Source organism: Emys orbicularis, chromosome 6, assembly GCF_028017835.1.
Source record: "Emys orbicularis isolate rEmyOrb1 chromosome 6, rEmyOrb1.hap1, whole genome shotgun sequence".
Lineage (NCBI taxonomy): Eukaryota > Metazoa > Chordata > Testudines > Emydidae > Emys > Emys orbicularis.
Window position 1 is genome coordinate 129,129,676 of NC_088688.1, and position 16,152 is coordinate 129,145,827.

General features: G+C 48.8%; 1 protein-coding gene across 1 annotated transcript in view; it reads left to right on the plus strand.

Annotated features, from left to right (window-relative positions):
• DNAH6 (dynein axonemal heavy chain 6) overlaps window positions 1-16,152 on the plus strand; it is a 180,585-nt gene that overhangs the window by 32,533 nt on the left and 131,900 nt on the right. The window contains exons 20-25 of the mRNA XM_065405933.1: window positions 6,883-7,002; window positions 9,414-9,594; window positions 13,005-13,101; window positions 13,336-13,531; window positions 14,139-14,303; window positions 15,540-15,653. Coding sequence (XP_065262005.1) covers window positions 6,883-7,002; window positions 9,414-9,594; window positions 13,005-13,101; window positions 13,336-13,531; window positions 14,139-14,303; window positions 15,540-15,653 — 873 coding nt within the window. The remainder of the gene's footprint in view (window positions 1-6,882; window positions 7,003-9,413; window positions 9,595-13,004; window positions 13,102-13,335; window positions 13,532-14,138; window positions 14,304-15,539; window positions 15,654-16,152) is intronic.

A 16,152-nucleotide genomic window follows, 5' to 3' on the forward strand; every position in this document is an offset into this window, starting at 1 on the left:
AGACAGCTGAGAAAAGTTCAAGTGAAACTAGCAAAAATTCAGATGAAACTAGCAGTGGCAGGTTACATTTATAAAATTCTGGCAATGACCTGGTAATGGTCTATGTTGATGGAACATTTTATATTATTTTAAACAATGTATAAACAAAATATAAATTCACATTCTTTTTGCTTATCCATTTAATAACAAAATCTTTTCTCAAGAGAGTTTGTAATTTTTCATAAACATTCAGTTCTTCGAGTGCTTGCTCATATTGATTCCAATTAGGTGTGCGTGCGCCGCGTGCACGATCGTCGGAGAATTTTCTACCCTAGCAACACCCTGTGGGTTGGCTGGGGAGCCCCCTGGAGTGTCGCCTTCATGGCGCTGGATATATACCCCAGCCGACCCAGCGCCCCCTCAGTTCCTTCTTACCGCCCGTGATGGTCGTTGGAACTGTGGAGCGCGGCATAGCTGTCCTCCACTCTCCCTAGCTTTCCTTGTTAGTTATTGTTGTAGTTAGTTGTTTGTTGTATAGTTATAGATTTAGTATAGTTTAGTAGTTTAATAGCTGTTACAGAGTAGTTATAAGTAGTTAGCGGGGGTAAGGGGGTTCTCATCTCCCTCTTTCCCCCTGGCGTGCAGCCGGGCTCATGCCCAAGGCTCCTGGCTTTAAACCATGCGCGACCTGCGCTAAGCCTATGCCAACGGAAGACCCCCACGACTCTTGTCTAAAGTGTTTAGGGGAGTCTCACCAGACTGATAAGTGCAGGATCTGCAAGGCTTTTCGGCCCAGGACCAGAAAGGAGCGGGACTTTCGTCTTAAACAGCTCCTTATGGAGGTGGCACTTAGCCCTGACCCTCCTTCGGCACGCCAAGCTCCGGCATCGAACGCCTCGGTGCGCAGCGCCCCGGCGGCGGCCTCGGGTACTGCACCGCGAGGAGACGCGGATAAGACCCCACGGCACTGTCCTCCATCGGCACTGCGTTCGCCACAAGCCCCTCGGCGCCGTTCCCTGTCTCCGGGTCACAAGAGACCCCGTAAAACACAGGAGACTGCCACGCAACAGCAGGCACCGGCGCCCCCCGCACTGGCTGTGGAGTCGCGTCCGGCATCGGAATGTCTGAGGTTACAGGCGCCGTCATAGACACCGTTGACTCCGGCACCGGTAGTAGGGCCGCTGAGTCCGGTGCGGACTGGCTCCCCGCCCCGTTCCGTGGTTGAGCCGTGTCTCCCGTCTACGCCGGAGACGTTTGCGATGGCGAGAGACCGCGGCACCGCATCTGCTCCGCACGGTGCAATCCAGGGGCAAGCCTGCCCTGCTACTCCCTCTATCTCCGAGCGTGGATTCTCGGCACCGGTCTCGGAGCAGGTCCCGACGCCGCTCGCAGTCCCGGCACCGGTCTTCATCACGGTGCCGGTCGTACTCGCGGCCCAGCTCTTCCTCCCGGCACTGGTCCACCTCTCAGCACCGACCCGAGCATCGATACCGCTCAGAGTCCCGACGCAGTTCCCAGCACCGGTATGAGCGCCGATCCTGTTCGCGATCCAGATCTGGATCCTGGTACCGGCATGGCCATCAGCACCGTTCTCGCTCCCGGTTCCGCTCCCCGGCACCGCGCAGAGACCGCTCTCCCGTGGACCGGCACCGCTCGGCACCGTTCCAGGAGGAGCCAGCGCAATCACGCTCGGCACCGCCCTGGCCCTCAAGATCTGCGTCTCGCTCTTCTGAAGGTGCCTCCCGCTCAGCCTATCCTGCTCAGGGTCAGGCAGCGGACGACCTTTGCCATTGGCAGGATGGGGCAGAGGACCCTAGACAGGACCCTGCACATTGGTCTTTCTGGACCCCATGGGCATATCACCAGGCACAAGGGGCTCCACCAGCGGCCTCTCGCTCGGCACACTCAGAGCCCAGGGTACCGGAGGCCACCATTACCCGTCCTCCCCCAGGGGGTATTGAGGATCCTGTGCCAACGCCCATGCAGGCCCCAGACCCCGGTACAGGGGATCCTGGACATCAGGGATCCTCGGACACAGACCTACCTCTGGATCCTTTACCTCCTGAGGCATCTTCCTCATCTTGCCCAGATGAGGCGGTGGCGGGCACGACAACCTCAGGCCCACCCCCGATAGACCTCCGTGCCCACCAAGACCTGTTACGTAGGGTGGCACGGAACATGGATCTACAGGCAGAGGAGATAGTGGAAGTGGAGGACCCGGTGGTGAGCATCTTCTCAGCTGATGCCCCATCCCGGGTGGCGTTGCCCATCATCTGCACGATCCAGGCTAACGCCAACACCATATGGCAAACCCCTGCCTCCATCCCACCCACTGCCAGAGGGGCAGAGAGGAAATACTTTGTCCCCTCTAAAGACCATGAGTCTCTCTACACCCACCCTCAGCTATGTTCACTAGTGGTCTCCTCAGTGAACGCAAGAGAGCGCCATGGTCAACAGGCAAAATGCCCAAATCGAAGGACGCCAAGCGGTTCAATTTGTTCAGACGCAAGATCTACTCAGCGGGGGGTCTGCAGCTCAGAGCCGCAAACCAACAGGCGCTCTTGAGCCGCTACGATTACAACTCAGGGAACTCCATGGGTAAATTTAAGGAGTTGGTCCCCCAGGACTCGAGAGAGGAGTTTGGGGCCCTAGTAGACGAAGGTAAAAAGGTGACTAGGACCTCCTTACAGGCCTCACTAGACATAGCGGACTCTGCCGCTAGAACACTGGTGTCAGGTATAACCATGAGACGCATTTCCTGGCTCCAGGTGTCTGGTTTGCCGCCAGAACTGCAACAGACCCTACAGGATCTGCCATTTGATGGTCAGGGACTGTTCTCGGGCAAGATGGACTCCCGGTTGCAGAGCCTAAACGACTCTAGAACCATCATGCGCTCCCTGGGGATGCATGTCCCAGGACCCCAGCGCAGGCCCTTTAGGCCCCAGCCCCAGAGCTTCTACCCTCCTCCTCCTCGTCCAAGACAGGACTTCCCCAGAAGGCGTGGACGAAGTGGCAGAAGGAGGTCGACCGGCCCCCAACCCGGTCAGAACCAAGGCCCTCCTAGACCACCTTCAGGGCCTAGACAAAATTTTTGAAGGTGCGCTCGAGGACGGCGTACTAGCCACCACTCAGGATCCATTCCCTTTATTTCGGGATCGCCACTCCCATTTCCACCGTGCTTGGTCCCTTATAACCTCGGACCGTTGGGTTCTTCGCACAGTGGAAGGGGGATACGCTCTTCAGTTTTCTTCGTCCCCCCCCTTCTACCCTCCCTCCCCATCCCTCTTCAGGGACCCTTCTCACGAGCAACTCCTTACACAGGAGGTTTTTATGCTCCTTTCTATGGGGGTGATAGAGGAGGTTCCATCAGAGTTAAGGGGCAGGGGGTTTTACTCCCGCTACTTCCTGATCCCCAAGACAAAAGGGGGTCTTCGACCCATTTTAGATTTATGCGGACTCAACAAATTCATGGTAAAGTTGAAGTTCCGCATGGTCTCGCCGGGGACCATTATCACTTCCCTGGATCCTGGAGACTGGTACGCCGCCCTCGACATGAAGGACGCATATTTTCATATAGCAATCTACCCTCCGCACAGGCGCTTCCTTCGATTTGTAGTAAACAATGTACACTACCAATTTGCTGTCCTTCCCTTCGGCTTGTCCACGGCTCCGAGAGTGTTCACCAAATGTATGGCCATCGTGGCAGCCTACCTTCGTCGACAAAGGATACGGGTGTTCCCGTATCTAGACGACTGGCTGGTGCGCGGCCACACCAGGGAGCAGCTTCAATCCCACGTCCAAATCACACTACAAACATTCCACAAGTTGGGCATCTTACTCAACAAAGAAAAGTCTACTCTGGAGCCAACCCAGAGAATAGAGTTTATCGGGGCAGTCTTAGACTCCAGACTCGCCCGCGCTCTTCTGCCAGACACTCAGTTTCAGACCATCGCAAACATCATCCGCAGCCTCCAGGGCTTCCCGACTTCCACGATAAGGAAGTGCCTCGGCCTGTTCGGACACATGGCTTCTTGCACTTATGTAACCAGGCATGCCAGACTTCGGCTCCGCCCGCTTCAGGCCTGGGTGTCATCGGTGTACTGTCCTTGTCGGGACAGCCTGAACATGGTGGTCACGGTTCCGAATTCGGTCTTGATCTATCTCAACTGGTGGCTGAACCACAAGTCGGTGTGTGAAGGAGTGCTGTTTCACACCCCACAACCCTCCCTGTACCTGGTCACGGACGCATCATCTCTCGGCTGGGGCGCTCACCTCGGGGGGCACCAAACGCAGGGCTTGTGGACCGCATCCGAACTAGCTCTGCACATCGATGTTCGAGAGCTGATGGCAGTGCGCCTAGCCTGTCAGGCGTTGCACGGTCTCCTACATGGCCGTTGCGTGGCAGTCCTCACAGACAACACCATGGCCATGTTCTACATCAACAAGCAAGGGGGAGCCCGGTCGTCTCTCCTATGCCAAGAGGCCATTCGCCTGTGGGAGTTCTGCATTGCCCACTCGATACATCTCATGGCATCGTTCCTCCCTGGAGTCCAGAACACTCTAGCGGACCGTCTCAGCAGATCCTTCCAAACGCACGAGTGGTCGATTCGCCCAGATATCATCCATTCCACCTTCTGGAGGTGGGGATTTCCCCAGATCGACCTATTCGCCTCACGCCCCAACAGGAAGTGCCACGTGTTCTGCTCCCTCCAGGGGCGATCTCCGGGCTCCCTGTCAGACGCTTTCCTGCTACCGTGGAAGGACCAGCTGTTCTACGCTTTCCCTCCATTTCCGCTGGTCCACAAGGTCCTGCTCAAGCTATGCAGAGACAAGACACGTATGATTCTAGTCGCGCCGGCTTTTCCAAGACAGCACTGGTACACCACGCTCCTGGAGCTGTCGGTACAGACTCCGATCACGCTTCCACTGCGCCCAGACTTGATCTCTCAGGACCACGGCCGACTCTGTCACCCCGACCTGCAATCGCTGCACCTTACAGCGTGGATGCTGCATGGCTAACTCGGGCGGAGCTGCGATGCTCACATTCCGTGCAGCAGGTTCTGTTGGGCAGCAGGAAACCCTCTACACGGGCCACTTACTTGGCCAAATGGAAGCGCTTCTCCTGTTGGTGCGAGCAGCGGGCCACGCCCCCCTTGCAGGTGTCGATCCCACTTATACTTGAATATCTCCTATCCCTAAAACAGCAGGGCCTGGCGATATCTTCGGTCAGGGTGCACCTGGCTGCTATATCGGCGTTCCACCCAGGAGAACACGCTTCCTCGATCTTCTCTAACCCGATGGTCTTCAGATTCCTCAAGGGCTTAGACCGCCTATACCCACAGCTGCGTCAACCGGTTCCGGCGTGGGATCTTAACCTGGTTCTCTCCAAGCTCACGGGGCCCCCGTTCGAGCCATTGGCTACCTGGTCACTCCTTTACCTATCTTGGAAGACAGCCTTCCTTGTAGCCATCACTTCAGCAAGGCGTGTTTCTGAAATCAGAGCGCTCACGTCCGAACCTCCGTATACAGTCTTCCATAAAGACAAGGTGCAGCTTCGCCCCCACCCTGCCTTTCTTCCCAAGGCGGTATCAGCTTTTCATGTGAACCAGGATATATTTCTCCCGGTCTTCCATCCTAAGCCGCACGCTACGCGACAAGACCAGCGTATGCACTCCTTGGATGTATGCAGGGCCCTTGCTTTCTATATCGAGCGTACGAAGCTGTTTAGGAAGACGACTCAACTCTTCGTTGCAGTGGCTGACCGGATGAAAGGCCTACCGGTCTCCTCGCAACGTATCTCCTCTTGGATCACGTCCTGTATTCGTGCTTGCTACGACTTGGCCGATGCCCCGACGCCGCGCCTCACCGCCCACTCCACGAGGGCCCAAGCCTCCTCGACTGCCTTCCTGGCTCACGTCCCGATCCATGACATTTGTAGAGCGGCAGTTTTGTCATCGGTTCACACCTTTGCCGCTCACTATGCGCTTGTACAGCAGTCTAGAGATGATGCTGCATTTGGATCAGCGGTTCTGCACTCAGCGATGTCTCACTCCGACCCCACCGCCTAGATAAGGCTTGGTAGTCACCTAATTGGAATCGATATGAGCAAGCATTCGAAGAAGAAAAAACGGTTACTCACCTTTGTAACTGTTGTTCTTCGAGATGTGTTGCTCATATCCATTCCAAACCCACCCCCCTTCCCCACTGTCGGAGTAGCCGGCAAGAAGGAACTGAGGGGGCGCTGGGTCGGCTGGGGTATATATCCAGCGCCATGAAGGCGCCACTCCAGGGGGCTCCCCAGCCGACCCACCGGGTGTTGCTAGGGTAGAAAATTCTCCGACGATCGTGCACGCGGCGCGCGCGCACCTAATTGGAATGGATATGAGCAACACATCTCGAAGAACAACCGTTACAAAGGTGAGTAACCGTTTTTTCTCCAAAGTTAACAATTGCAGTATCTATTACATATGTAATTATCTTAATAAATTATAGATACTTTGGTTAATATCAAACATTAGAACTAGAAGAACTAATATCAGCTGGATGACTGCATAAAACCTATCTAGAACCCCTCTCCTGCAACGGTGTACCCTTTTTGCAGGCGCTTGGGTCTGTTGGGGGTTGGACTAGATGACCTCCTGAGGTCCCTTCCAACCCTGATATTCTATGATTCTATGATCTGTGCAGAGCCATTTGCAGGATCAGGGCCTAATTTCTGTGATTTGGAAAATATGTTATGAAATTATAGCATACACTTCAGCCAAAATTTGATTCAACTAAAACTTTAGGCAACAAACCATTTGTATTGAAATAACATACCTTCATCCATTTTATTTTGATCATTGCTAGTGGAGAATCAGGTCCCCAGACAGTAACTGACAGACTGTGTACTTCTTATTTAAGGTTCTTCTTGACGACAGCACTATTAATGTAGCAACTATAGCCTCCTCACGATATGTGGGCCCTCTGAAAGCACGTGTTGATGAATGGCAAAAGCAGCTCTCCTTATTTAGTCAAACGTTGGTGAGTAGCAAACAACAAAACAGCTTCTTAGGACTTAGCTTGAGTCTCAAATAAAGGACAAAGTGGTGGAGTTCTAGTTTATTTTAAAATACTGTATATGTTGAAATTACTTGAAAGGAGATCTTTTTTTTTTAACCTCATTTTACAAGGTGATGTCACAAAGTCCCCATTGATCTTATATTTGTTGGGAAACCCATCATTCAGAATGTGTCAGTGACTTACACAGTCCAAATAATGAGCTTATACTGTATTTGTTTAACTTTCACCCTGGGAATGCTATCTAACTGGCAAGTGAATGGCTTCTGCAAATTGGAAGTGTGTGTTGGCCGCAAGCAGAGAGAAGCTAGGGTGCATAGTAAGAGCGTTCAGTAGTAGTGGTATCAGATCTCTCCAGGTCTTGGTGTGGGTGGTGGGTGGGTCCAGCAGCCTATGGGAGGCAAGGTCCAAGCCCCTTGCAAAGTGGGGTAGCTGGTGCCTTGCTGCTGGAGTGGGGATGACAAGGTCAGCTTTGAGTTCTTGACATGAGGCACTTCTTGCCAGAAAGTGTGATAGCTGGGAGCGATTCTGGGTTGGGTACATGTAATTGAGCGAAAATAGTGGCCAGTTCATCAGCTGTGGGGTGGACAGGGCTAATGTCATGGGTAGAGGAAGGGTTCTGCACTGAAATACTGCAGATGATCAATTGAGGATCAATATACAAGGCCCCGTTGGCCTAAATAATACTTGAAGCATATGGACCTAAATTGAAATGCCCGTAGTATAAATGATTGGAAAATTATTCAAAATATTGAAACTAAAGGAAAATGTGAATGTGTGATTTTAAAATTAGCAACAGTAAAACATTAATATTAGAAAGAGAAGCAACACTGGCCAGCTCTCTTCCTCTGCAGACGTAGCACTGGGAGGGGCTCACACAGCACTGGTCAGAAACAGGAGAAAACAAGAGGTCCTAAGCATGCTCAGGTAGGGAAGAGGTAGCAGGGTCCCAGTGCTCGGGCTGCAGCCTGAGCCTGAATGTCTACACTGCAATTCAACAGCCCCTTAGCCCGGGCCCTGCGATCCCAAGTCAGCTTGCACGGGCCAGCCCCGGGGTCTAATTGCAGCGCAGATATATCCCCGGGGGCCAGTATCACCTGGAGCGGGATTGTACCTATCCTGTGTCCCCTTTGTGCCGGCCTAGCTGGTGCAGAGAGGCTGTAGGGTAACAATGAACAGAGCCTGAGGCTTATTTCTCTATAATTTCTCACTGTTGCTACCACCATTGCAACTCCACTGATCGCACCAATAGCTGCCGGTGCTCTGTAGACCTACTCTGAGCAGGGTTAGGGGACATGGTGCTGAAAATGCTGGCAGTCTGGAGCTCTGCTTACACCAACGCTTCTAATGTTGCTACCTCCAGTGGAGCTGCCAGAGTAGTAGCCACAGTAGGAAGTTTGGGGCAAAAAAGCCTTGTGGAGATACCACCTCATAGTATGACATCTTTGTGCGGCTGGAGAACCCGATTGGCCTGCAATATCCAGCACCATCCTGCTAATCTTCATGCAAGGGAAGAAGGCAGCAGACCTGCAGTTAACCCTTTGTTTGCTGGTGGCCAAGTCAGTCTCTTGCAGCCTGTCACATGTCATAAAATAAAGGTTCTTCTCAAGCAGCATATATTATATCCTTTGTTTTCCCCCTTTTTAAAAAAATTAATAAATCGCAATTTAAGAGAGAATCTGACAAATGTCCAAGAAGATTTGCCAGATTTTTCAAAGCAGCCTAGCATGTTATCAAATAGAGTTTACTTGGTGAGTGTATTGGAAATGTACGTTCTTCGTGACCATACAATTTGCCATATAGAAAATTATCTTAGGAGATCTTTGGAGGGTGGGGGGCAAAGTGCACACTGTCTCATCAAATGTCTGATAGTTGAGCCAAAGGGCTAAAATTGTGTCATGAATATTGAAGTTTTGACAGTCTGAGGGTAGGTCTATACTTACCTCCAGGTCCGGCGGTAAGCAATCGATCTTCTGGGATCGATTTATCGCGTCTTGTCTAGACACGATCAATCGATCTTCTGGGATCGATCCCGGAAGTGCTCGCCGTCGACGCCGGTACTTCTGCTCGTCGAGAGGAGTACGCGGCGTCGACGGGGGAGCCTGCCTGCCGCGTCTGGACCCGCGGTAAGTTCGAACTAAGGTACTTCGACTTCAGCTACGTTATTCACGTAGCTGAAGTTGCGTATCTTAGTTCGAAGTGGGGGGTTAGTGTGGACCAGGCCTAAGGGTGGATATCTGAAATCTTATGGAGGATTCATGTTTAATATTTGTGGATTTTCTTCTGCTTCCTAATTTGAAAATTCAGACTGTATTTCAATAATTCTCCTTTGTAAGGATGGGGACTAATTGCTCAAGTTTTCCTTTTTTTTCTAGGAAGAGTGGTTGACATGTCAGAGAAACTGGCTTTACTTAGAAAGTATTTTTAGTGCTCCTGATATACAGAGGCAGCTACCTGGAGAGGCAAAGATGTTCTTACAGGTGGATAAGTCCTGGAAGGAAATAATGAGAAAAGTTAATCGTCTGCCAAATGCTCTTCGTGCTGCTACTCAGCCTGGTATAAAATAATGGTGTATTATCCCAATCAATGTATAAGCCATTGTAGGTGATGTTAATCCTTATTCAGCACTTGCTAGCCTAACACTTATGTCTGTTAGTAGGATGAAAAATACCTGTACTGCTCCACCCCAAGGCCACTCCCCCTGCAGCGTAAAGGAATAAGACAATTGTGTCCTGTTTACTATGTACTGCATTTAATTGCAATATGTTGTCAATCAACTTTCTGTTTAATATATATTCAAAATGTAACTTGCTATAGCTCATTTGCTCTCTTTATGCATTCTCTCCCTACTTTCACTCTGCTATCTCTTCTCTTCCCACTCATAATATATATCTTCCATTATTGTTTTCAGTATCCTGTCTCCTTTTTACTTTCTCTCCTTGCAACCGTTCTCTACATTATGTTCTCTACCTATTCCCCTATATTTTGTGTCTTTCTATCAATCAGTTTCCCTCACTGTCATCAAGTGGCCTTTCCACCTCCCAACCACACCCTGATGGCTTCAAGAAAGCTCTGCACACAGCCCATTGCCTCAGTTTCCCCTTTCAGAGGGCTCCTTAAATAAACTCCATACAGGCTTTTTTGTCCAATAATGCTCCTGCATCCAAGGGCATGGCTACACTTGCAGATGTAGAGCACTTTGAGTTAAACCAGCCTTCGGAGAGCGAAAATTGTCCATGCATGCAGACCTAACCCTCCTCGCCCCAAGAGCCCGCACCGAATAACTTCCTTCCCAAAATAAAAGCCGCTTACTGGGCACGTCCTCTGGTGTTTGTCCTTCCCCAAGCACTGGCCGCTGCGACTGGCTACCTTCCTCCTGGCTTGAGAACAGCTCCTGGCTGCATGCATCTAGGGATGCCGGGGTGTCTTCCTCCTCAGCACCCTCGCTCCCGCTTTCCTCCTCCTGCCTTGTTGAACTGGGCTCTGAAGTGTCCATGGTGGTACTCGGGGTGGAGGTGGGGTCGCCCCCCAGTATTGCGTCCAGCTCTTTTTAGAAACGGCAGGTCGTGGGGGCAGCACTGGAGTGGCTGTTTGCCTCACAGGCTTTGCGGTAGGCATTCCGCAGCTCCTTCACTTTAACCCTGCACTGCAGTGCGCTCCTTTCCATCATGTCCCTTGATATCTGCCTGAAGGTATCATAATGCCTACGGCTGGAGCGCAGCTGGGACTGGACAGCTTCCTCCCCCCAAACACTGATGAGGTCCAGCACCTCGCCATTGCTCCATACTGGGGATCGCCTGGCGGGTGGAGGCATGGTCACCTGGAAAGATGCGCTGAGAGCACTCCACGCCTGGCTGAGCAAACAGGAAGGGGATTTTCAAAATTCCCAGAGAATTTAAAGGGCAGGTCTGACAGTTGGTCACCCGAGGGCAGGGCAGTAGAGTTCAAAGTGATGACCAGAGTGGCTAGAACAGGTATTGTGGGACACTTCTGGCGGCCGATCAGAGCGCATTAACAGAGCAGGGCGTCCACACTGGCGCCACGGTGCTCCAGCGGGGGCGCATCAAACGTTATGCTTCTCGCCGAGGTGGATTACCAGGAGCGCTGTAGCCGCGGAGTCAGAGCACTCTACGTGCCTTGCCAGTGTGGACGCGTCGTGAGTTAGAGCGCACAGGGCTGCTTTAATGCTCTCTAACTCGCAAGTGTAGCCATGCCCCATGTCTAGTTTATTGATATAAAGCAGAAAGCAAAAAATCAGTCTGGAGGTTTCTCTCCTCTCCCAAGTCTTTTCTTTGCAGCTTCTTCTCTGCTTTGGCAATCCACTTTCAATCGTACCTGGCTGGAGTCTTTTCTTACTCTTGTAGAGTCTCTCTTTCCATCCAGTACTACCCTCCTTGTTTTATCCACAAAACAGTTCAATTCCATGCATTTAACCAATTATCAGGGTCCTCCCAGGCCTTTCGTGCCTGTAGTCTCAGGCATGATCAACACTAGACAATTAAGTTGGCTTAACTACGTTGCTCAGGGGTGTGAAAAATCCACACCCATGAGCGGTGTAGTTAAGCCGACCTAACCCCCGGTGTAGATAGCACTGTCCTCTGTCAATCTAGCTACTGCCTCTCAGGGAGGTGGATTGCCTACACCCATTGGCATAGGTAGTGTCTACACTGAAGCATTACATCAGCGCAGCTGCAGCGGTCCAGCTGTGCCACTGTAGCATTTTAAGTGTAAACACACTGTGAGTCCCAAGTCTTTCTGTTGGAGCCCAGTAACTCCCAGCTGCCTCTGATCTCCCTGAGCATCCTCCACTCAGCTTCCTGTTGTGCTTTATAGCGGAACCAGGCGATCCTTGTCGCAAGCCACCCCGTTACACTCATCTTTCCATCTCTCCCCTACTTCACTAACCTGACTTGTAAAGTCTTCCTTAAGGGCTTGATCCTGCAAATGCACACAGGAGTGAAGTGCACAGTGGGAGAAATCATTACTATTCTGATTATGAACTATTTAAAACTCACTTTGAATGGTGTCAATGACTTCAGAAGGTGCAGGGCAATGGAAAATCAGACTCAAGGTTTTCCATGTTAAGCATTAAGATCCAGGTACTAAGTGGCACCGGACACTAACTCTTTCATTTGCCAGGGTAGGAGAGTTCATTTTGGATTACAGTAAAATTTGCAGCAGCCAAAACATTCAGCTTTCTGCTGCTGCATTCCTGCAGAATCCACTTTTGTTTGTAGAATATTAGGACCTTTTTACTGGTTTTTAGACTTCTTTGGTTGTTTGAATCACTTTCTGTCCATTGACATTTTTCATAGTCTACAGAATGTACAATATTTTAAGAAACAAAATGGACACTTGCTGGATTTTATGAAATATTTTCCTGCACAAGGCATCCAAGCCACAGGCAGGGGATCTCTCGTATTCACCACTGAGTACTGCTCAATCTTGGCTTTTTCCAGGGTGGCACAGAAGGATAGGGGGGGCAAGGCGCACTGGAGCCATAAAATGGCGCACATCCCTGTGCCTGGGTAGCTCATAGCCACTATTACAGCCCAGTGGTTGGAGTAGCGGCCAAGGAGCAGCTGGGGGCTGTCAAGTGCCCTGACTGTGTTGTGAAGGATGAGTTCTTTCACCTATAACCCTGGGGCAGGATCCTCTGTTTGTTTACTCAGGCTTCATGTGAGGGATAGGAGTTTTGCCCATGTAGCATTAAATTGAAATGAGTTCAGTGGGTGAAGCAGTAATTGAATATGTGCCCCGGTTTCATAGGTGAATTCTTTGCAAGCCCTAAAATGTGCATTGAAATTATTAACACGTAACAATATTTAGTTTTATCTGGTGAGAGGGTTTCAGCCATAGCTTATAAAAAGCGGAGTTTTTCCTTGCACTTTTAATCACAGTATTTCTCTTTTGTTTTTTTATTCTCACTACACTGTTTTCTCAAGTAATCTTTTTTCTCTTCATAGGCCTCTTAGAGACTTTTCAGAATAACAATGGGCTACTTGATCAAATTCAAAAATGCCTAGAGGCTTATTTGGAGTCCAAGCGAGTTATCTTCCCCAGGTTAGTAAAAGTCATGGCAAACAATCCGTGCAATCTGATGATTGACATCAATAGAAGGCATATATTTGATTTAATGTTATACTGTCTGCTACTAATACAAATGGCAAGAATCTTTAGTTATACTATAAAATTCTTCCAAATTGTACTATTTTTAGCTAACATGAGATTTTTTTTTTTTTTTTTAATTTTTGTGTCAAATATTTTGCATCTAAAGTTCTTTTGTTTATCAAACAGGTTTTACTTTTTATCAAACGATGAACTCCTGGAAATCTTGGCCCAGACTCGCAATCCTCAAGCAGTTCAGCCTCATTTAAGAAAATGCTTTGATTCAATTTCTAAACTAGAGTTTGCCATGATGACTCCATCTGAGGGAGAAGAAAAGGTTTTTACTAATGATATTTTAGCAATGTTGTCACCCGAGGGAGAGAGGGTAAGTAAATATTTTGATTACTCTTTTAATCTGTTTCCAGTAAATATATATTTTCCATATATACAGTACTTGAAAGGAAAAAGTTAGAAACACAACTGTTATATATGAATAAAATACAGAATAGGCCAGATCCATCACTGCATTACTCCAGGTTTATAAGGCTAGAGCTCCTTAGATTTCAGTGGCATTACACTGGCATAAAAATGATAGAATCACAGGACTGGAAGGGACCTCGAGAGCTCATCTAGTCCCGTCCCCTGCACTCATGGCAGGACTAAGTATTATCTAGACCATCCCTGACAGGGGTTTGTCTAACCTGCTCTTAAAAATCTCCAGTGATGGAGATTTCACAACCTCCCTAGGCAACTCATTCCAGTGCTTAACCATCCTGACATTAGGACATTTTCCTAATGTCCAACCTAAACCTCCCTTGCTGCAATTTAAGCCCATTGCTTCTTGTCCTATGGAGTAGTACACTGGTGAATCAGGCTTAGTATTTTTTTGCTGTGCCATCAATGATCCTAGAAAACACCTACAGTATCAAGGTATGAACGTATAAACTCAGAGGAAATAGTACCTCCATGGTTAACACAGCTTTTGATTGTAGGTTGGCTTAGGGAAAGGACTTAAGGCCAGAGGAAATGTAGAAGACTGGCTTAGTAAAGTAGAAGAAGCCATGTTCTCTTCTCTTAGACGCCTGACTAAAGCTGCTATTGCTGATTATCAAACCAGAGTGAGAATGGAATGGGTTGTTGCTGGACACCCATCTCAGGTAAGCCACACTAATTTTTGTGTGATCTTTCTTGCCTACTGTGATAGAATACACCCCTGTGTTCACACTTGAAGACATATAACTTGCTGATCAGTAATAGCATGGTAAAATGTGTCTGGCAGCTTTATGCCTAAAGTTATAAGTTTCCCTGTATGACATTAAAAACCCATGTTCAGAGTCACGTAGCACCAAACTCATCAAACATACCTGTCTTGGAAAAAGGAGAATATGCTTGTCTTCATTTGGGTTTAAGCAATAAACAGAGTCATCAAGGGAGAAAATAAGGAAAGCGCGCATAGGTGAAAAAGCCATGCAGGGAACATCCTTCCTCTAGCAGACTGCCTGTCTCTTGGTTCTCACTGGAAATGATTTTCAAAGAGGGACTAAAAAACTATAAAAAGGAGAGGCAAACACCCCCAAGACACCCTTTTCTGTCTCCCTGCCCACCTCGTTCTCTGCACCTGAGAAGACAAAGAAAACAGCCATTGGACTCTGTGGGAGGGATCCTGACTCCATGAGTTTTGTCAGTATTGCTACTAGAAGCATGTGGTGAGAAACTTTGTTTGAATCTAATATAGTTCGTTAAATTAGGCACTAGAAAGTGTTTTATCTTTATTTTCTTGTAATCATTTTTTATTTTTATGCCTCTTTATTTCTACTTACTTAAAATCTCTTTGTAGTTAATAAACTTGTTTTATTATTTTGTCTAATCCAGTGTGTTTAAGTTAAAGTGTCTGGGCAACTCTAAAGTAAGAAGCAGCTGTGTATTTCTTCCCTTAAAGGAATAATGGACTTAATATATTTGGAGTGTCCTTGGGGAAAATCCAGGACTGGGAGCATGTTGGAGTCACCCTGCAGTATAAAAGCCAGAGCATAACCCTAGTTACACACAGACACTCAGAGTGTGGCTTACATGCTGGACGGTTGTTTGTGGGAGCTACTTCAGCAAGGCATTGTAAGGCACCCAAGGTTGCAGGGCAGGGATGGCACAGCCCTCCATTGGTTTGCATAGCACCCTGGTATGTCACACCTATCCACTTACTTTGGCCTTGATCCTGCAAACATCTAAACATATGCTTAGTTTTAAGCCCATGAGTTGTCCAATTTAAGCCCATGCATGCTTGCAGGATCACGGCCTTGCTTATTTATGTGACCCCATCATTATTGTATCTGAGTTCCTACTCTGCCAACTTCTCTAAGACGTATCGATGGTATTTTTATGTTTCCTTTCTACAGGTTGTCCTGACTGTTTCCCAGCTCATGTGGTGCCGTGATCTGACTCAGTGCTTAGAAGGAGAAGATCATGATCACTTAAAAGCTTTAAGTGACTTTGAAAAAATAAATGTTGATGTGAGTTTGTATGTGTGGTTTGGCATCAAATGAATTTAACGTTTTGTTTGCCATGCTTGAAAATTAGTTTTTAATTAATTTTTAAAAAGAAAGTAAAATTCTGCTAAGTGGCTAAGTCTGTGTATCCAGTCCCGTTGTGAACCAGCTGATGTTCACGTGCCTGAGCCACCTTAGGGCGTACTCCATCAGGGGAATAGTCGTCTTAAGGACAAGTATAGAGATTGTGGCTTCAGCTGAAAGCGGTAGGGCTTGCTGCATGGAATTTTGTTCATATGTTCACAAGTCACTGTTTGCTCGATGTGACATCAAGAGCAGATGCTGGTTTTAGAAATGCTGTGCTGCAGTCACTGTTAAACTTGCCAGGTTCCTCAGGCCACTATCTCGGGGAGGTCAGTACTAACTAGCGTCCTGCAATAGAGCTTCACAGAAGCAAGATCATGAAGGAGAATCTTGCAAACAGTAACTTGTTCTCCAACTGCATTGCCTCCATCAAGCCTCA